The following is a 22,346-nucleotide window of genomic DNA, read 5'->3' as shown; positions in this document are numbered from 1 at the left end:
ACAGTTCAGGGGTTACCAGGGGAAGGGGGGTGAGGGGTGGGCATGGGGGGTGAAGGGGAGCACCTATGTGGTGACAGACACGAAATGATGTACAACTGAAATCTCACATTGATATAAACTATTGTGAACTCAAAAAACAAGAAAGGGAAAAAAAAAAGAAAAAACCTCAATCAAGTACAAAAGAATGACCAAATTGTAATTTGCTAACATTAAACAAGTAAACTCCATTACCAAAAATGACTTAAAACATACTTTCTCTAGTTTCGAAATTTAGGGACTATAATCCAGACTAAACCCTGAAATTTAAAATGTCTGCTCATTTGAGAAATTTTTATAAGCTTCTCAAAGAACAAGCCCTCAAATCTTTAGTGTACACTGTAAAGACTGTAGATTCCATTGTCAGCACTTAAGACAACAAAATTTAATATAGTTAACAAAGACAAAAATAGATTTCAATGCTTTATCTTTGGAAAAGAATATTCCTCACAGCTTTGCAGCCACTTTCAGTCCAGGCCTGTCTTTTCAACATTGAGTAGTGCGCAAACATTTCTCAAACAGAAAGTTCACTCCTGAGATGAGAATATCCTCCCACAGCAAAGGAGGCACGACATCAATTTACCATTTTCAAAGATAGATTAAGGGTTAAGAATAAAAACTATCAGACTCCCAAATCCATATATTTACTTTTTATTGAATTTGTTAATGTTACAGAGTTCTTGCACTGCCAAACCATGCCTGAGAATTCAAAGAAAGAAATGGTACAATGGACAGCCTCATCCACCCATCATACAGTATATTAAAACTTGATTCATGTGCATTTTGATAATTTCACAATCTTTTAAAAAGTTATAACAAGAGTTAGAATTTTAAATCTCCTGAAGGTCTTCAGATTTCTAGAACAGCATACCATTAAATAACAGTTCCACATATTCATCTCAGTTCATTCTTCAATAACACAACCCCTAACAAAATTTTGCTAGAAAAAATGCATACTTTTCTGGGGAAACATGTGGCTCAAGGTCCAAGAGATTATTTAAGATTTTGGTTTCCAAAGGAAGTCTTCAGTTTAACCAAGAATCTCTCGTTTTCTCGCTTCCTCGGCCAACCTCTCCTTGGCTGGCTCAGCTACTCACCCACGTCAGGAGGCAGCCATCCTCCTGCCACCTCAGAGAACGCCAGCATGACTGCCCAGCGACGGTTGGCAGGTCCCGTCAGGAGAGACTGTGACCCTCCGAGGAGGCCGATTCCCCCATGGACACTTTCATCAGACTGAACTCCTACAGGAAGACGCTCCCCCAGCAGGAGAGTTTGACTCACCCATTCGCTTCACTCTCGCCAGTAGCAAGTCTGCAACTCCGGCATTTGGCAAAGGGATTTATTATAGAGAAACCCACACTCTGCACCAAGTGGTCACACACCACTGTGAAATATTTCTATCGAACCAAAGATACAAAACTAGCAAATTACCAGACTATCTCATTAGATGGAAAGACTTTTCAGGAATCCTGGGTAGCTTCCTGCAGTCCCTTTCAAGGACTAAAAACTACTGGACAGTTTAAGCTGTAATCATTAAAAACAGAAGTGTACATAACCTGTCTCTTTGCCCGACTCTCCAAACGAACAACGTAAAGACACACCAGAAGGCTGATAATAGAGTTGAGCTGGGACAATCACTGCATCTACAGAATGTCCAACACCTTAAAATTTGGGCACAAGTATCTGGAATTCTTGTCAAAGATCAGGCAAGATCCCTGACACTTAAGTGGGGTTGAGGTTGCGATTCCGCACACGTTGCTCTGACTCTTTAAGGGCAGGTCAGCGAATCCCTCGGCCGGAGCGAAGCACACTGGTTCCGCTGCAGTCCACCTACCGTTCAGACCTGATCAGAGGAGGCCGTAGCAGCACCTGAAGGAGAGCCCCCTGCATCCACCCCTTTATAAAAAAGGCTATTTGGTTCCACTCTAGGGATTGGCAAATCCACGAGACATTTCCCAATTCTAATGCATATTTCAGGTTACTTACTTAACCAAGCAATATGCTCCGTCAAAGGACTCATTCCAAGTCAAAGCAAAAAAAGGCCTTAAAGTGGAACACAGAAAAAGCACTACCCAAATAAAAAATTACTAAAAGAAACAAGATTATTCCCTCCCCCACCCCCTTTCCCACTTGGTGGACCCAAGTTTGGTTGCATTTAATTTGTGGTTACCTCAGAATACAACTCAAAGTTTAAATTATAAATCACAGCCCTATACAGATTATCTGAACACATCAGTTCCTTTGAAAGCCGCATGTTCCGGAAGTCTAAGACAGCCACAGCCCAGACAGAGCGCTCCTGAAGGGTGGGGCACAGGACAGGTTAATTAAGGTCACTTAAATCTTCCTTTTACAGCAGATCAGAACCCCAATGGCTGACTTTCTGCAGGATTTCTGATAGGAATCCAGTAGAGCTGGTTTCAAGTTTCACATCGACACCTAACAGCTGTAACCTCCTCATCCAGAAGCTGTGATCCATGCGAAGTCCACAACGAGTGCAGCAAACCTGAGGTAGTCAACCCTTGTGAAGGCTCAGTATCTGAACACAAAAAGATTTCGAAATGACCACTGGCTGCAGCTTTTGTTTTTGCTTTGTATTTGCAGAGCAATTATGAAAGAACACTGCTGAATCTAGTTCACACATTTCTACAAGGAAAACCCCCCTAAATCCAACACACAGAGAGAGCGGGGAGCTTCCACAGCACAACGGGCCGGTCGCTTCTAGCGAGTGGTCTGCCTCGGGTGGAGATCCAGCAGAGACGGGCTGACGGAGGGCTGCTCCTGGCGTGAGCTGTGGTCTAGCTATCCTAGCGGGGTGAGCCAAGACCAGTCCTTAACTGGACTGTGCGCAGCTGCTCCTCTGACCTCCCAGCACAGCACACCGGTTGTCTAGCTGCAGTGTAGGGGCCTGGCTTCCTGAAACCTCATCCCTACGTCTAGTTCTGTGTCTGACTACTTCAAAGCTCTTCTGCATCCCTTTATCCCTAAGGGAAAAGAAATGTCATCAGTAAATATTTCCTCTTCACTAAGTTGTTCTGAAAATACTCATCTGTGAATTTAAAAAAGAAAAGGTCATCCCTTAGAAGAATCTCAAGGGAGGGGACAGGAGGAGAAAACTGGTATATAAAATCTTAACCAGACCATTTTTAAGGCTTCAATTGAACAGAAAACACAGCATTCTTCACTGAAGCTCTACGGTCCTGTTTTCTGTGGGAGCGAATCTGAATACTATGAATTGCAAACCTATTTTGGGACCAACTTGAAGACAGACACAAAGTTAGAAAGCCATCTAATGACATGGTGATTCCTTCTACTTTTTTGCAAATGATAGACAATGCATCTCTCTTTCTTTATGTGTTAAGTAAGGGCAACTATTTCCTCATTCAAGTAAAGTTCTATCCATTATTCAGTGATTTCTCCTCACTACTTTATGGGAGTGGATCACATAAAGACGAGTGGTGAGTCACGGCTCCCATTTTGTAGGACAGAGCAGAGGAACAAGTCCGAGTGGAGGTTTAAATTCAAACCAGTTGTGCTCTCAGAGGCAAAAAGGCTGGGATTTACTTTAAAAGCGACCCAAAAAAACAGTATTTCCATCTGATGTCATTTACATTCTTCCCATTTTATTTACTTTTAAAAATTCACGTCCCTAAGTAAGATGTGGATGTGCCATATGTGGTCATTTAACTCCAGGTAGCATTCATTTTAAGTACCTGCTGAAATAAGATTATTTTAATATTAGATTTATAAATGCCAGTATCTGTCACCTATTCACAGCAACTGGGAACACAATGAAACATTGCTCTTACTTTTCTAGTTTCTGTATAAGGAATATAAACCAGCAATAATGTACTTATAAAGAAATGAAGAATTCTAACCGGATGAGACTTGTCATCACTACAGAACACAGCCCAGGGATGGGAGACTTTCGCAGACGAAGTCTGTCTTTGGCGGCCCCTCCCCTCGCCTCCTCCAGGGCCCACCCCCCCTTCCCCCATCCTGGGCACACAAGCCCCAGCCTAATTCTCAGCCGCCTTTCAGCTGCAGCCTGGGCTTTACCAAGGAGTAACCCCCACATCTCATCTCATCCCCTACAAGCGACTGAGCTCCAGAACAAAGCGCAGTCAGAGCGCAGTACTCACTTCCGGCTCTCTACGTGCTTGGCAGTGGACTGCAGGGATGGGAACTGCGTGTCGCTGTATATCTCTGGCGGTCCTTGTGGGGTTTTCCTTGTTGTGGTTAACCGGGCTCCGGGAGGCCTATACACACCACTAGTCATTGCCGGTTCGGGGGTTTCTGTAACTAACATTTCATAACAGTTTAGAAAAACTATTCAAATGCTTGCCATTTTAATAAGTTATTCCTGCATTCCCGATCATGTAACAATTACAGAAAAAACCCAACACCTGCGTAAGAAGAGCCTCTAGACAACAGAACAAAGTGTATCTGAGGAAATGTCTGAAAATGGAAATATTCTACTTCTCCAGGGTAAAGTAGACTTCCCTTCCATGTACAATTTTAATCATTTATGCAAATGAGTTCGATAAGTCAATTTACTGCCAGTGGAAAAGGAATGTGCTGGCCCTGGAGACGCGCCTCCTCAGGGACTGCCTTTCAGAACATGACCACTTCAGTCCTCAGTTCACACATCAGTAAAGGTGGACAATCGCTTCTTTACCTGGTTGCTGGGTTAGTTAATAAGATGCCATGTGTAAAGAACTTATTTAAACACCCATGTCAGGTGTTTTTTAACTCTAAAGATGACTAATAAAAAAAACAATAAACTACAAGATATCCTTAATTATTTCATTGTCTTACATACCATCAATGGATTTTAAGGTTCTTTCTCTTTTTATTTTCTTGTAAAACAGGGGAAAAAAATAAGCAGCTGAGGGCCCGGCGCGGTGGCACAGCGGTTAAATGTGCACATTCTGCTTCGGCGGCCCAGGGTTCGCTGGTTTGGATCCCGGGTGTGGACATGGCACCACTTGGCACGCCATGCTGCGGGAGGCATCCCACATATAAAGTAGAGGAAGATGGGCATGAATGTTAGCTCAGGGCCAGCCTTCCTCAGCGAAAAGAGGAGGATTGGCAGCAGTTAGCTCAGGGCTAATCTTCCTCAAAAAAAAAAAAAAAGCAGCTGAGTAGCCCAACGTCGTCTTCATAGCTCACATTTTGGGGATAAAGCCTTCTAGCTTTTTCCTGTATCATTTTCCACCCATCCTCAATATGGACTTACTGTCTTATACATGTTTTCCACTTATCAAAAACTTCATTTCATCATCTACGTCATCAAATATTAGCTGAAATATAATGCAGCCATTTGAGTACTACTATGAAGGCTCTATCTTCTATATAGTTTTTAATTATATGGGGGAAAGCTGGCATGTAACACGCATTCATTAGTTACTGAGCTCCTACTATGTGTCAGGTGCTGTTCTAAACTACACAGTGGGGATACAAACGTTAACAAAATGAAAACCCCTGTCTTCATGGACCATATATTCTGGCCACTAGCCACATGTGGCCATTTAAAATGAAATAAAATTAAAAATTCAGTTCCTCGGTCACACTGGCCACATTTTAAGCACTCCATAGCCACATGTGGCCAGCAGCTACCGCAGCGAACAGTCCTATTCCATCTCTGCAGAAAGCCCTGTCAGACAGTGCTAGTGCAGAGGAAGGAACAAAACATGCAAAAAGACGGGGGCCACACCAAAAGTTCACGTGGGGAAGGGCCTATAAAGGGAGCACAAAGTGAAGGGGCTGTGATTCTCAATGAGGGGGTCCAACAGGGTCTTGGTAATGGCGGAGAAACTGAGCAAAGGTGTGCAAGAAGGGAGGCAGCAAACACATCTGGAGTTGCAAACAAGCCAAGCTGGTGCGACAGCCGGTCTGCAAAGGGTGTTTCACTGGAGCACAGCTACACTCACTGGGGGTCTGCACCGTGGACGGCTGCTTCTGGGCTACAAGAGCAGAGCCGAGCACTGCTAACAGTCTGCATGGTCCTCAAAGCCTCAATTATTTACTATCTGGCTCTTTACGGAAAAAGCGCCTGCAGTAGCAGCGGGCCCGGTACAGTCAAGCAGCAGAGTGAGCCAGGATCAAATTAATAGAGAAACAAAGTCAGAAAGGGGATCATAAGGCGGCGTGTAAGGCCTGTGAGTCACTGAGAACTTCAGCTTCTCCTCTGACTGGAGGGGACGCTACTGGAGGTTTGTGGACAGCACAGGGATGTGCTCTGCCACCCTGGAAAAGATCACCACTCTGGCTGCTGGCTGTGCTGGGAACAGCGTCTATGTGGAGAAGCAGGCAGACCAGATAAGAAGCTACCTCAGTAATCCATGTAAAACAGGATGACAGTTCAAACCACAGCGGGAACAGTGGAACTGGTGAGAACTAGTCATATAAACAGTCTGAATTTATCTTGGAAATAAAACCAGAAAGAATTTACTGACAGATTAGATTTGGGTTTGGAGCCAGAGAAAGGTGTCAAAGACGACTCCAAGGTTTGCAGCCTAAATGACTGAAACAATAACAGAGATGAGAAAGGCTGTGGGGGGTCGGGGGGGGGCACGACACAGGAGTCCAGTTTTGGAAATGCTGAGACTGCCATGCTGGGTAGGCAGTTAAGATACACGTCTGGCGTCCAGGGGGGATCTGAGCTGATGTCGTCAACTTAAGAGGTATTGGCTTTAGAGACTGCCAAACGAGTGAGGGTGCAAAGAAAAGACAGGCAAGGACTCAGTGCTGGGGCCAACTAGCACTGGGAGGCAGGGAAGAAGTACCAGGACGGGAGAATGAGAACCAACCAACCAGATGGCAGGAGAATGCGGTGTTCCGGATGCCAAGAGAGAGTGTGTATGAAAGGGGTGACCAACTGGGGCAAATGCTGCTGATGGGGCAAATCGGACGAGGACTGAGACATGGGCAGTGGACTCAGCAACGCAGAGGTCATTAGGGACCACAGGCTGATGCAGTTAAAAAACAGGTTAAATGGAAAAACGTATACATAACAAAAGGATGCAAAAGTGCTGATATAAGTAGCTAACTGTGATCTCTAACAGTAAGATTTGGGGTGATTTGTTATTCTTTATTTTATTCTGTATAAAATAACAGGTATACATTAAAGCAACGTTTCTCAAGCTTTTTTCATTATTGCCCTCCTAAGGAGCCTTTTTAGACATTTTTTTCCTAACCCCCACCCCACTGCCCCAGAAAGGTTAACACCACAGACACACTGTACACCTGTTGACAGACTGGCCCTGTGCTGGGCCACAAAGCACTCTAAGAGCTAAGATTTCTACCCCTCAAAAACCATATTTTATCTTCTTGGGAGTAACAAAATCCATCCTTCTAAGAATTCATGTTTTAAGACAGAGTTAAATTGGGTATGGGAAAAAAAAAAGACAAACACAGGTGAAACCAGGTACCCAATATTCCTTAATCTGCCAAAAAGAGAAATAAATCCTTAAATAAATTCAGCAAGTTAGTATACATATAAATTTAAGCAGCCTATAGAAAAGCAATATATCTTAACTTCTAAATTCCTTCAGTTAGGGTGTGGAAAGTCTTTAAACACACATGCAAACCTCTCTCCCAGGAAGGTAAAAGAGCCCCACGCACCCCCACCACAAGCACGCATTTAGTCGCCAGCTGGTCACATACAAAATGATACACAAACATCTTCATGACAATAAAATACTAGCGTTACCAATTCCTGGAGCAGGAGGTGCTTGCACCGGAGCTGTTTTATTCCAGGGACCTGAAGATTTCTCTACACCACCTCCTCCACCTCCACCTTCTTCCCAGTTATCACCTGGATCTTCTCTCTTTTCATTATCCTCTTCTTCCTTTTCACTATTGGAAAAGCAAACAAACGATTTCAATTACAGAACCACCAGGAAAACTGTCAGTCCGAATCCTCAGTTCTATCAATGCCGGTCTGTGCAACTCTGGAGTCACTTAACCTCTTCAAAGCCCAAATGCCCCAGTTGTTGAAGAGAGAGAGAAAGAGAAACGGGATTTTATACATTGGGACTTCCACTTGACTTCATGTGAAAGGATTTCATGCTGAAAAAGGTTTAGAAAACCACTCAGTCTCAGAGTCTCTACTTCCGTTTGTGGAAACCTCATACACTCAAGAACAGTTAGAAACATTTAACATACTGACGTGCCAGGCTCATGACAATCTGCGTGATTATTTATAGCAGCCCCAAGTAAGAGCAGGACCCCAGCTGCTGGTTCAAGCCACTCAGGGAGGGAAGAGAGGGCACTCTAACATGAAATGCAGAGAAAAGGGTGACTTCAAGGATTAAAAGTGTAATTACTAGATTTTTCTAGGACAAGAGTGTACAAACAGGCATTTATGGTAAGCATATTTTTAGTGATCAAATGAATGGTTTCTAAAAGTTGTATAATTTCACATTTGCTAATCCTTAGTACATGTTACAAAATACTCTCAAAATTAGAATTCACCATTCCAACGGAGGAAACATCAGTGTTCAGTGTTTACATCAGCGCTACAGATTTTATTAGAGTCTCTACTGTCTGACACACGGAATACAGAGAACTGGTCCCTAACACCAGATATGTGTCACTCATTTAATAAAGAAGAGACTACAACAACTCAGTCCTTGGCTTACTAGTGATTATAAATGCAAAAGAAATCCTCAGGGGTAACACACCATCCTAAGATTGCCTCCAGTGGTTTTTACGCCAATTTTTTATTTCTTTATTCTTAAATGGACTTGAGTCAGAAATCTGTAATTTCTCCAAGGTATCTCTGATTATTTCTCCTTTTGCTGGATTATTTATTACTATTTTATATCAACCTGACTGTTCTAAATCATCAAGTATATGTATCTTGTCTCTCTATCCTGCTGGCTTGCTGGCAGGGAGACTGACAAATCAAACTTCCTTCTGTAGCTCTTTGCCCTCGCTGCTGATGCACCTGACAGACCACCCACCTTTCCCCTGAACTATTCTCCATGACAACGCTGGTTTTTCCTAGGTCTTCAACTTGTCGGTCTCCTTCACCATTCTAACTACCCATTTCCCTTCTATTAAAAAAACACATGGCTGTTGCCCACAGCTCTGTCCCTGGCCTGCCACTCTTTTAAGATATTTTCTCCTTCTGATAATCTGATCCATGATCATGGCCGTAATAATGAACAGATGACTCCCGCCTTGGGAACATCCCGACCTCTCTTGGCTTCTGCAAAAGGACATCTAAGGATGAATCCCCTCCGTTTCTATTAAAACAAGACAAGTCCTGACTACAAGACGAATTTCTTAAACAGCTAATGGTCTCCTTTAAAGACACTTGTAAAAAATTTCAAAGATAATGGTAGCATCATCTGAATTACCCACCAACCAGAGATGATTCTAGAATTCAGAGGCTTAGGGTGGCAGTAAGGAAGGGAGAGGGGAACAAACATCTTCGATTTGCATTTATAGCAAGATTTTACTTAAGACTATAATTTGAGGAAAAAGGGATGGAGATCATGGCCAAGCCACTCCAGTTTTCCTTTTCCTTAACACGTGAGAGAATCCTATGCAGCTATTTAAAATGTTGTGTTAGGGAAAATAAAATAAAATGTGTTAGGCCTACACTAACATGGAGGTAGCATTCCTGCATATTAAACCAATAACTTACTAAAATAAAATCCATATATCTAATAAGTAGAAAGACATCTGGAATTATTTTTTAAATATTAAAAGAAGAAATGAGCGATTCTAAAGCTGTCCAGACTGGCTGGTTCAAGTCCTCCGGGCTCTACCGTTTACTAGCCAGGAGACTGTGAAGACAACACTTCACTTCTGCAGGCCTCAGTTTCCTCGTATGCAAAATGGGGATAACAGCCCCATTATGACGAGCGAGTGAGTGAACAGACACACAGTGCTGAGAACAGTGCCCAGCACACAGTAAGTGCTGGAAATGTTCACTCGTATGTGCTTTTTAATATTTGCTTGAATTTTCATACAAGCAGCACATATACCATCTTTGTAATAGAAGGAAAAAAAAAACATGAAAGGGGCTGGCCCGGTTGCCTAGTGGTTAAGTTTGCAGGCTCTGCTTCGGCGGCCTGCGGTTCACAGGTTCGGATCTCAGGCACGGACCTACACACCACTCATGAGCCATGCTGTGATGGGCATCCCACATACAAAATAGAGGAAGACTGCCACAGATGTTAGCTCAGTGACAATCTTTCCCAAGCGAAAAGAGGAAGATTGGCAGCAGATGTTAGCTCAGCGCAAATCTTCCTCACAAAAAAACCCCAAAAACATGAAAACACATTCTTTTCAAATGAATTTTTAAAAATGGATACCAAACAGTAGGATTCTGTGTTCTAAAACCTGTAAGTGGAATGAACGACCAAGTAAGGATGTGGAGGTCATAATCTATCCAGGAGTCTAACTGTGGTATCCAAACATCAGAATTGTCCCAAAAGAATTTCTTTTTCAAAGTAACCCACAGGGGGCCGGCCCCATGGCCAAGTGGTTAAGTTCACGCACTCTGCTTCGGCGTCCCAGGGTTTTGCCGGTTTAGATTCTGGGTGCGGACATGGCACAGCTCATCAAGCCATGCTGAGGCGGTGTCCCACATGCCACAACTAGAAGGACTCACAACTAAAAATACACAACTATGTACCGGGGAACTTTGGGGAGAAGAAGGGAAAATAAAAAAATCCTCAGGTAACCCCCATCTGAAGCCAGGCCAGTGTACTCACACTCTAACGTAATTTGCTTGGTTCACAAGTACAAGCATGAGGGTTATTCACAGAGCTACAAGTGACTAGTTAGTAATGTCCCAGCATCCCAATCCTAGCAGACAGGGAGGGAAGACCCCCCACAAGGAGTTCAGTGCCTTTGTGGCACTTTCACACTCTTAGCCACCTGAGCTGTGATGGCTTCCAGTCGGTCATTTACACTTTGAAATGGTTAACTCAGCAATGCACTGGATCACAACTGTTCAAATATATATAGTGGACTCTAAAAATAGCTTTCCCCTCACATTACTTTAACATTTTATGATTAATATATCTAAACTCCAGAATTATCAGTCTGCAATAAACTGAAAACTAAAAAATGTTAACATTGATTCTGCCTAAGCAGAAGGGATTATGGATAATTCTTACAAATTTCTCTATGCTGTTATATTTTTCCAAGGTTCTTTAAAAAAAAAAAAAAAGCATATTGGTTTCCTAATTCACAAAAAAATCTTACAGAAAAACTCCAACTTAGTCTCAGAATACTTAGTTTCATGTAAAAGAAGATTCCTTTGCTGTCTATTGTTCACCACCTCTTCACCCTCAGAGATAAGTGAAAAAAATGAATAAAATAATCACAAATCTAAAAAAGACTTTGATTATAAACTATTACTAAAAAGTAAGAGTGATTTGTTTAATTAGAGGGATTGTATATCTACAACAGGCACAAAAAGACAACTTATTTGGCTTCTTAAGATTCTGAAACATTAGCTAATCTAAACATTAGAAATTGTCTAGTCAAGACCCTTCATCAGCGGGAACTAAGGCCCAGAGATGCTAAGAGCCTTGCCAAAATGCCACAGTACTAAGGGCAGGGTAGACATGATTTAAACATCCTATTAATTTTTCATATTTACATATCTCAGAAAATGTCGAATTTCCAAATGCCAAAGCCAGAACAAGAATCATGTTGCAAAGAATTACTTCCACATAAGACAACTGGGCTAAAATTCAGTGTTTGACCCAAACATAATATATAGCTTCTCATCAGATAATTGGATGTTTTTAAACACTACAATGCTACTGGAAATTCATTATCACAACTATAATCTACTGTCTTAAGTATGCATAAGCCTGTGAGGCACCACTGGTGGGGTAAGGCAAATGACGATGCTGGGAAAGGAGTATTTACTGCACACCAACTACTCCAGGCAGCGCTCTACCGACCCTACAAAGTTAAACCTCGCAGTAACACTAAGGCAGGGAGAAGACCCACTGTGCACACGAGGAAACGGACACTCGAGCACCTTCCTCAGGGCTACAAAGTAGCAGAGCCAAGTCAGTGGGACCCCAGAGCCCATGCTCTTTCAGGCTGCCTCATTTCATTTCATCCTCTTTACAGCTCTAAGATATGACACAGAAATTTTCTCTATTTTGAGGTTTGAATAATCCACTTTCTTTAGTAAGGCTGATCAGGATTACGTATCCTGCAGCAGTATACTATTTATAAAGAACAGAATGTTCCTACCTCCCTATCTCAAGGGACATTACATGAGAATGTATGCATCCTAACCCCCCTTCCCCAACACCAGGGGGGAAGCAGCTAAAACAAAATCCAGACTTTACTGCGCTTCTGCTGGAATGCTGGGCATCTCCACTGGTTTGACCCTATTATCCAACCACTGTTAAAAGCAGTAAAATCGGGAGACAGAAACGGCCTGGTGAGCTATGCCTGGCAGCTTACAATGTCACTGCACCGCATCCAAGAACTCTTTCTTGACCCCTTCATGGGAGACTAAGTGTCTCTCCTGTGCCCACAGCACCCTGCACACAACCTAAACGGTCACCGGTACTTACCAGAGCCCGAGGTATTTTTACAACCCCAAGCCCAGCACAACGCCTGGCACAGCCTGGCACACAGCAGTAACGCAAATATTTGCTACAATGAACCCAACATGAAAGCAGGAGTAATTTCTTCTCTTCAAAGGACAACCTAATCAGCTCTACCTAATGGGTCAAAGGTCTGGATTTAAGAAGGTTCCTAGAAAACCACCAGGCTCCAGGAACTCAACTCTTTATTGAAACATGACAAATCCTCAAATTCAGTAACCTCAAGTATTAAACAAAATCCTTCTTTCTCCCCAAAACCCATTTTAAAGACGGGAGAGGCGAGCCACAGGTCCTACTATCAACCAATAATCTAAGCTCAAGTGTTAGGCTCCTCTTTTATCTCCATCCCAAGGGCTTCCCTCTCAAGAACTTGTCTATAAATAATGACATGACCTGCAATAAGATCTATGAACTTACACACAAAACTTGACACGTGCCCTGAGATTACTCTTGGTACTTAAATCTTGAGCTAGTTGGTAAGTCTCAGAGAGGACATTAATATAGCATGTTTGCTGCTGCTGAGACTTTTCCCTTTCCAATGTACACTTACCTTGGATAAAGGTCCAGCATGTTAACACTCTGTGAGGATCAATGTCAAGACCTTTAAGACTGTATGCAGTATCTGCAGCTAACTGAAGAGAAAGCAAATATGGCCAGAATGATTGGCAGAGCTAAGCCAAGAGTATATGGTATGGGTACTTATTTTACTACTGCAACTTTTCTGAGGTTTGTAATTTTTCACAGCAAAAAGTTGGGAGAAAAAAATTTAAGATTATAGGCTGAGAATTTCAAGATACTTTAAGTCAACTTCTAGAGTTTCATTTTCCCTTGTCCCATACTGAGATAGCAAGGCTGCCTCTTTCTCAGACAGAAAAGATAACAGGTTAAAAGCATAAAGAATCTCCACCTCCAATCCCATAGAAAAGAGAAAATCTCATTTCTTTTCCATTCTAAGGGCTTTTGCCCAAAAGTTAAGACCTAGCCACAGAAGACAATCATTTGAGATCGCTAGCAACGTTTAACACACTAAGAGAAGGATTTTTGTTTGTATGGTTATAGTAATGCCAACTTGAACATGTCATTTTCTCCTACTGTGTCCACAGTGAACTGACTCACCAGGGTCTGACTTTAATCGTGATAACCTTATGTGCCTCCTCCACTCCCTCCCCTCAAACTTGGTGTTACAAATCAGGTGCTTCATGGTTAAACTGCAGAGAAACTCCCAAGAGTAAGTCATTCTGATTTATCCACTGAATTGAGAAGATAAGATTAATGTTAACCAAGTATTTTACAAAAGGTATTTTACAAAAGGTCCTGTTCAAAATTCTCCCCACCCTGAGTAGTTGTCTCAAGTTGACAGACAAGAACCAACATTCAAAAGTCAAGTGACTTGGCCAAGGTCACACGTAGGCAGCAAGGCTAAATGCAAACCCAGGTCTGTCTCTCCCCAAAGGTCGCATTTTTGCTACTTCATCAACTCCACCCCATTTATGTGAGTGGCTGACTTCCCACTCCTATGGACAAACGCGTCCTTCCCTGGGCTATTCAGTATATCAAGTGAAAGTTTTAGCCATTAGTATTAAAGCTCAGATGGCTTCTCACTCTCAAGCCTTTCCTGAAGCTGTCAGATTCCCCTTTAACGAATGATTTATGAAGGCAACGGAAACAGGGACCCCAGACTTCACAGTGACTGAGGACCCACAAAAGCAGCTTCCACGAGAACGTGTGTTTTTCAGTTAGCAGATTAGAAGACGACATCTGGACGGCCACCCAGGGGCAGTGATTAGATGCTAGCAATGAGAACACACGATATAAAACTGCTAAAAAGCAGCACCTAAATGCTCATACAAGCTGAGATTTACTCATACCCCTGGCAAAGGTGAAGGACGTAAGTTATTTAAGAAACTTTTCACCGTCTCAGGACCAGCCAAAAAAGACTAACATAACCTTGAATATGGACATGGGAGATACTGTATATTGAATCACAGAAAAATAGGAACAGCTTAAACATCCTCCATAACATAAAATCCATTTCTAGCATCCAGTGAACCTGAAACCTCTCCCCTCCCCTTGGAAAGTGCTACTCTTGCTCAGTAAGTTCAACGTGACCCAACACTAGCCCTCCTGTCATGCAAGTCTTCAAGAATCCGCAGTCAGGAAGACTCTGGGGCCTGCAGTCAGGAAGGGCAGACCAAGAGCCTCATTCTACAACACCGTGGCGTAACCACACACAGACACGCCCACAACTCCCAATGATTCAGAACCTCATCCCCTCCTGCCCACTTTTACACTCAAAGCCCAGGAAAAAGAAAATAGGGATATTTTCTAAACCACACCTCTTCAAAAACACCTAACACAGTAAGAAGCCAAGAAGTGGCTGGGAATAAAACTCCAATCCAATCACTTCCACTCAACACCACTACAAAGGAATCTCAAGGGTGGAGAAAGCACATTTCCTAAGGTGCTCACCATTAGTCAGGTTTCACTTTGGATAAGCTCATGAAACGATGTCAAATAACCTAGGACATTAACGCCTAGCTGTGATAACTATTCAACAAATGTCAAAAATATGAGCCCAGGTTTCTGAGTAAGTTATTTAAGGCCATAAGCATTACCACCTAGAGAGGTCAAAGACAGTATTTTGTCAAGGAAAATTATTTCCTCCACTGTGTCATATGGTCCAAATTGCAAGCTTCAACCCAGAGGCGGTTCACCAGGATCATTTCTTTCTTTAAACTGGGAAGAGAGAGTTTTTAACCTTAAACCTGTTTTTTCTAACTTATGAACCCCCAATAAAAATGACATTTATCTACACGAATCTAAAACTAACTACCATAGATTAGACTTGATAAAATATACTCTTAATTTCAAGTCCTCTAAACCAACCAATCCAATTTTTAAAAGTTACTGTTTTCTTGAACTTTAAAAATACGATGCTTAGACTATGATTCCATTCTTATAAAATTTTAGGGAAAATAGACCTATAGTGTTAGGATAGTGGCGATCCCTGGGGGTGAAGGCATGAATTACAAGGGGTTAGGAGAGGGGTTTTCTGCTCTACCAGTAACGTTCAGTTTTTCCACAACGGTGCAGATTACACAGGTCGGTTTCACAACGTGAGTATGTAAAAATCTGTACTTCTCTAAGTATGCTTCAATTACAAAAATATATATTAACTTGCTTACCGGAGAGGATGTGGAAACCATCCCCACTATTTTCGAAACAAAAAGAAAAACTAAGTTCAACCCCCCTACATTAAAAGTGAAAATTTTGAAACCACAAAATCCATTTTAGCTGCCTCCAATGAAAAGACCTAACCAGGAGTCGAAGTAGGCAAGCTCTCACAGGGTCTTGGAGCTGACAGCTAATTCCATCAGCATGTAGAAGGACTGCCAGGGGAGAGAGGGGAGGGAGAGACACAACGCAGAAAAGCCCTAATAAGCATATCTAAAGCATGATGATGTTCTGGTGCTAACAAAAGCCCAAAGACACAACACGTATCCTACGCGTTATCTTAAGACTTCGGTAACCAGACCATACCTTATTTGCATTGCCTGAACTCTGAGGCCGCTGTAATCAACCTCTTTTTGCTCAAATTCTTTCCACTCATCTTCATCCTGTAAAAACACACACCATTTGATCAATTAAAAGTTATTTGTAAAACCACAACTAAGGCAAATATGAGACTACGAAAAGGAGATCAAGCGGCTGGAGTTTCAAGTATGGACTCGTTTTCCGGCCAAAGCCCTTGCTTGATCCCGAGGCCAACTAGGCTGGAGGACAAACGTGCCCAGCGGTCAAACACTGTTACTTCCAGCGGGTTCCTCCATAAGAGCTGCTACTTTGAAAGCAACTACGAAGAGCCGAAAGAACAGGTCCATAGCAACTCCACAACTAAATATGCACCTCCAGGTCGCCACGAGACTCTCCCTTTTCAAGGCTTAGGGCCCAGGTCACGCCAATTAGAACGGCCACAAACGCGATCCTTAGAACACTCAGCTCAGACTACCGGGCTCAAGTCGGAAAACGGAATTACTCAGAGCAGACGTCACCCGACAGACGCCGCTCCGCGCTGGGCACCCCTCTCCCCCGCGGGTGCCGCCGCCTCGCTCCCGGCTCCGCCGCGCCACGCGGGGCGAAGGGGCGGGGCGGGCGGCTGAGGGCTGCCGCGGCCCCGTGCGAGCCGGCCCGACGTGAGGAGCCCACGTCACGTGGCCGGCCACCGCGCCCGCCCGCCGCCCGCCCCTCCCGGCCGCCTCCCCGGGCCGCGGGCGCGCGGCCCGCGCCCCGAGTCCCGGCCTCCCCGGCCCCTCACCTTCGACACGGCCTTGGTGGCGGCCCCGGAGCCCGCGGCCCCCGGGCCCGCAGTGCCGCCGTCGCCCGGCCGGGCCCCCGCGCCCGCCCCGCCGCCCGCCGCGCCCGCGGCTCCGCTGCTCCCGCCGGCGCCGCCCGCCGCGCCCGCGGCGCTCGCCGCCCGGCTGCTCCGCTCCTTCTTCTTTTTCTTGTCCCGCTTGGCGAAGAAGTTGTCCAGGCTCCGCTCCTCCGTCTCGGCCATGGCCGCGGCCTCCTCGGCCCGGATGGGTGGGGCCGGCGGCGGGCACGGCCCGCGGGGCTCGGGGCTCGGGGCTCGGGGCTCGGGGTCGAGGCGGGCGCTGCGCTCACGCTCCCGGGCGCGGCGCCGCCTCCGCCCCGCGGGGTCGCCGAGGCGAGCGCGGCGGGGCGGGCGGCTCCCCCCGCGTGCCGGCGGGCGGTGGTACGGTTCGCCGCGGGACTCGCGCGACGCGGCTGCCGCCCGACCCGCCGGAGCTGCCGCTGTCGCCGCGCCCGCGGTGCAGGATCCCGCCCGCTCCGCAGCCGGAGGGGAAGACGGACGCGCGGGCCGGAGGCTCCTGCGACAGTGCTCGGCTAGCGGCGGCGCGTGCAGAAGGGAGGCGCGCGCGCGCAGGCCCGGCGAGGAGGGAGAGGAGGAGGAACAGGAGGAGGGAGGGGAGGGAGGGGGAGGAGGGAGGGCGGGCCACCGAGAGAGAGGCAGCGCCCGCGCCGGCGCACTTAGCTCCGCCCGCCGCTGGGGGAGCGCGGAGGGGAGGGCGGTGGGAGGAGACGGAGGCCGAGCTGGCAAAGGGGCCAATCAGGTACCAGGACGAAGCGCTGAGGCAACAATCCCTCCCTCAGACGGGGCGGGGCCGTGGCGTGGGGGCGGGGAAAGGAGGGTGTATGCTAAATAAGTGACGCTCCTGTTGAGCTCTGCCTTCCGATTGGCCGAGGGTTTAGCCTTGAGGGCGGGCATTTAGAGGACTGGTTGGTGACTTGGCTAGAGAGGTGTGGTCCAAGGGGTGGGTGGGTGCTGTCTGGGCGCATGCGTAGGGTACACGTGTGTCTGCTCTCCCAGAGCGAACTGGTGGCCTTGTGATCCTTTGAACTTTAGCGAAACGGAAAGGAATAGCGTTAACCTAGCTACGTTAAAGATGGGACCTCCCCCTCTGCTGGCCTCTGTACTTGCACCCTCTGCGGTCTGGCAACTATTAATTTTCATCTTACGGGATGATCATTATGAAAGTGAGAGAAGTCGTGGGCTTGAAGTTTAGGTCTCCTTTACCAAGAGATCTTTAATAAGAGAGTAGGTAGATAAAAGGGGGTTAATTTTGTCTGAACGCCGCCTTCTACTAGATATGTCTAATAAGACCAAGCTAAATAATTCTAACCCTCAAGCTCCTGATCTGTAAAGTAGGGATGTTAGCTCTCACTAGGTACCTGGGGAAAGAGTACCTTTTGGCTGCCCAGCACAGTGCTCAACACGTTAGATGACAGATAAATGGTTTTTTAATACATTTAAATAGTGCACCCTGCCTTGGCTTGAGTCTGGACGATGACTGCAATTTCTCCTTACCTTTTATCCCTGATAAAAGGAGGGGAATGGTATATCATAGGGGCGGGGGATAAAATGCTGGTGTTAAACCGGCTTTACCATTTAAGTACCCTATAGGCCTTGAGAATGAAATGAATCCTTGCATATGAAAAAAGTGGTCTAATGTAAGGTATTAAACTTTCCACTTCCTCATTGTAAGGACAGAGAACTGTCACAACCACCGAGGAAATGACTCAGACATATGTTAGTAGCCTCATGGAGCAGATAGAGCGGAGTCAGTAAATGGAGGCTCTCCTTTGTCTCTTGCTTTACAGTTTCCCCAGTAAAGGTAGTCCTCTCCCCTCCCCTACCTCCACTACCTTTAAAGAACTTAGGCCAGGATGTATCAAAGAAGTATATCAAGGACCTAGCCTTGGCCAACAACAAGCTTACGTATTATTCCCCAAACATAAACTGCCCCCAACCATCATGGACGGGCCCGAGGTAACTTCCTTCTGTGATGTCCCTTTATCTTCCTGTGATGTAGGCCAAGTTCAGTACTGGCCCCCACCCCCAGCTTCCTTAACATCTGTGATCAAATTTCTTTTTCTTCCTTTCTTTCCCTCCCTTCCTTCTTTTGTTCGTTCGTTCTTCATCTATGAAGCACCTATTTGGCTATATTTAAGGCACTGTGCCTTATTCTAGGTTGAGTAATTCGTCATTCCTGCGTTCAACTCCCTTATAATCTAGAAGAAAAGATCTAGACATGAATAACTGGAGTTCAGTCCTGCCTTTCTTAGGTCCCCATCAATATATCAGTGTCTTGAAGGAATTAATGACTTGGGAAAATGCAGAGAAGGAAGAGCAGTTGAGGATTGACCCAGCAAAATTCCCCTCTAGATTTTTCAGTGTGACTGATGGCACACTCCCAGAACTTGATTAGATGTAAGAAATTCAGGTCAGGCCAGTAGAGAGACCAGCATCTTTGTGGTTATGTCTTTGTCTGTAGTTAATTCTCTTCTCCATGAAGCTGGTCCCTTCCTTTTTGAATCCCTCTCCCTGAAACCCGCAGCACATATTCTCACCTGTTCTTCCTCTTAAATCTCCCCTGCTACCCTCCTCCAGACCGGTTACACAGAGCCTTGAATCCTGCCATCACCACTGCCCTCGTCATCACCCGCCCGCATCTTGAAGCATCCTCCAGCTCTCTCTTGATGAAAGTGTCTCCCCTCCACCTTCCAACGTTTGAACCTTCCCCATCTTTACAGTGAAACAGGCCTTCTCTTGTCCCTGCTACATGGAAAGTTGAATAGTGGTGAGGCCTCAGACCCTTCCCAGGCATCTCAGCACATCTTCTAAGGATCCTAAATCTGTCCGCGCAAGGAAATTTCTTTTTCAGTCCTCTGAAGTGGTACAATCCAAAGGACATCATTTATCTCCTTTGACAAGGCCCACTGAGCTCCAATATTCCATGAACTCAAGAGCTGGCAAAGGGCAGCTGGGCCCAGCCCCATTGTCCCTGGGTTCTTTTTTGCTGAGCTCTTTGTTCCAAGTTCCATTCTGCTACCTAGGCTGGAAATTCCACACATGCTCAGCTCAAAGGAATGCAGCTCACGCTGGCCAGAGCCCTTGCCAGGAAATGGGGAGCAAACTTTTCATTTGTGGCTTCTTGTCTTTTGTGGCTTCCTCCCTCACATCTGTGAGGCAGACTATGCCACTGCCTGAGCTAGTCCACCAACCTCTTCTAATTGGGGAGCAACTACTCTCAGGTCACCTCTCTGGGAAGCCCCTGTTGCCTTCTTCAGGCAGCCTGGTTCCTGACCTTTAAAGATCCAAAGATCTTTCTTCTGGTATGGTATTTGATGGCTTCCTGGTATTTTCTTGATTTGTTTGTTGTTTAACCATACTCATTCATTCCCTTATTCATTTATATAAAACATTTATTTAATGAGCACCTACTGTATGCCAGGTCCTATGATGGGAGTCAAGGATTACAAAGTCAGATATAGGCTCTACCCTCACAGAGCTTACTGTATGGGGGTAAGCTGGTAGCCAGAAGCAGACACACAAGTATACATACGATTATAGCACACTCCAAAGCCGTGCAGCTAGGAATGGTGTTGGGCAGACAGCCTACATCACACAGGCGTTTGACTGATGTTTGTAATATGTCAAATGTCTCCATTAGTCCCCAGTTTTCTACATTAACAGAGGAATGCACAAACCGTCAACTATCTAAAAGTGTTCCTCAAAATTGTTCCTCGTTGGCTTCAGAACACATACTCTGTCACATATAACAAAGAATTCGACCTTCTCTCTCAACCTCAAGTCCCTCCTTAGCTCATCCCTGACATTAAGGCCTTAGTTAGAGGATGAATGGACAGCAAGAGGAATGAGGCCCCAGACCAGTGGCTACCCAAAAAAGCCTGTTTCCAGAAAGAGGTAAAGGGCTTCCATTCATGACGGCCAGCCCCCCCCCCACCCCCGCCCCCAGGCACAAACACATGCACCTACCACCAAGGCTTGCAAAAGGGAGTTGGAATTGTTAAGCCCACCCCTAATGGATCTGGACTGCTGTTACCTGAACCACATGAAGTTGCTTCTTTTTGTGTGTGTGAGGAAGATTAGCCCTGAGCTAACATCAGCTGCCAATCCTCCTCTTTTTTTGCTGAGGAAGACTGGCCCTGAGCTAACATCCATGCCCATCTTCCTCCACTTTGTATGTGGGACGCCTACCACAGCATGGCTTTTGCCAACCAGTGCCGTGTCCGCACCCGAGATCTGAACCGGAGAACCCCAGGCCACCAAAGCGGAACACGCACACTTAACCGCTGCACCACTGGCTGGCCCTGAAGTTGCTTCTATTTGACTGTTTTTGACTTACCAAAACAGCAGTTTCCTCAACCTAATATATCTGAGAATAAACAAAAAAGTTTTTTAAGTGAATGAAGAGCTGGGGAACAACCAACCTCCCCATCAAGGCGACCTCCCTAATGGAATCTCAGGGAGGCAGGGCTGGAATGTGATGCTAATTGAATGATCTGCTCGGCAACCTAATCAAGTACATTGTTTGGAGAATGCATGAAACAACGATTAGGGATGAGGCTGGCGAATAGAAAGAGGAAGGAAAAAGAAGCAGGGTAAAGCCAAGAGGCCCAAAGTTGACACTTACCCACCAGTGTCCAGGAGGAAAGCAACTCGAAATTGGAGCTCACACAGAGGTGCCCTGCTGTGAGGCAGAGCTGACTGACTAAGTCCCACCCTGACTTGGATGAATTCTGCCTCCCTTAACTCCCGGGATACACTCACCAACCAGCCCACTGATGACTGATTTGGCTCCTTGGGATTGCTGATATTGGGAAAAGGATACCCCAGTTGAGGGAGGAACATTCCAATTATTGAAGAACCAACACTGTTAATGAACACATGGGTATCTGGTTATACACTTCAGCTTCTTACGAGTTGGATTGATGGGAGCCAGTCTCCTCTAAGCAGATGAACTTCAGGACGTTGATTTGGCTGTGAAACAGGTTCAGCTCTGTGGTAAATTCATCAAGGTGAAACTGCCCCGGGTGGCCTCTTTGGGAGCCAGTCAGATGACTCGGGCACAAAGCAAGACCTTCTGACTCAATCATTTCGATCACAGAGTGCAGGGGATATAATTATGTTGGCAAGGCACGATTATCCTGTCCCTGACCCTGGCTCCACTCCTAATCCCACTTCATGACCCAACGAATAGATGTGAAATTATCCGGCATTTTCTGCTTTTGACTCAGAGCCACCCCAGTGCTGGTTACCAGGTCAGTAGGTCAATGGTATGGTCATCCCGCCTGGGCTAAAAAAGCAGGGTGAAATACAGGATTGCA

General features: G+C 45.5%; 1 protein-coding gene across 16 annotated transcripts; it reads right to left on the bottom strand.

Moving 5' to 3' along the window:
* Positions 1–671: 671 nt before the first annotated feature.
* Positions 672–17,596, bottom strand: CDV3 (CDV3 homolog). 16 transcript variants are annotated; one of them, XM_070576074.1, is made up of 5 exons: positions 16,951–17,596; positions 16,176–16,252; positions 7,748–7,893; positions 4,176–4,335; positions 672–3,017 (listed from the first exon to the last, which is right to left on the bottom strand). In XM_070576074.1, the coding sequence occupies exons 1-5, from the start codon at positions 17,188–17,190 to the stop codon at positions 2,867–2,869; spliced, it is 774 nt and encodes a 257-aa protein (XP_070432175.1). In that variant the 5' UTR covers positions 17,191–17,596; the 3' UTR covers positions 672–2,866. The 16 variants fall into 16 exon arrangements, with proteins under 16 accessions (XP_070432175.1, XP_070432172.1, XP_070432173.1 ...); XM_070576071.1 differs by having other exon boundaries at positions 672–3,749; positions 16,951–17,342; XM_070576072.1 differs by having other exon boundaries at positions 672–3,746; positions 16,951–17,342.
* Between the last annotated feature and the right edge of the window lie 4,750 nt (positions 17,597–22,346).

Source organism: Equus przewalskii, chromosome 15 (genome assembly GCF_037783145.1).
Source record: "Equus przewalskii isolate Varuska chromosome 15, EquPr2, whole genome shotgun sequence".
In the NCBI taxonomy this organism is placed as follows: domain Eukaryota; kingdom Metazoa; phylum Chordata; class Mammalia; order Perissodactyla; family Equidae; genus Equus; species Equus przewalskii.
The sequence above is the reverse complement of the archived record's forward strand: the minus strand, read 5'-3'. Positions and strand labels throughout refer to the sequence as shown.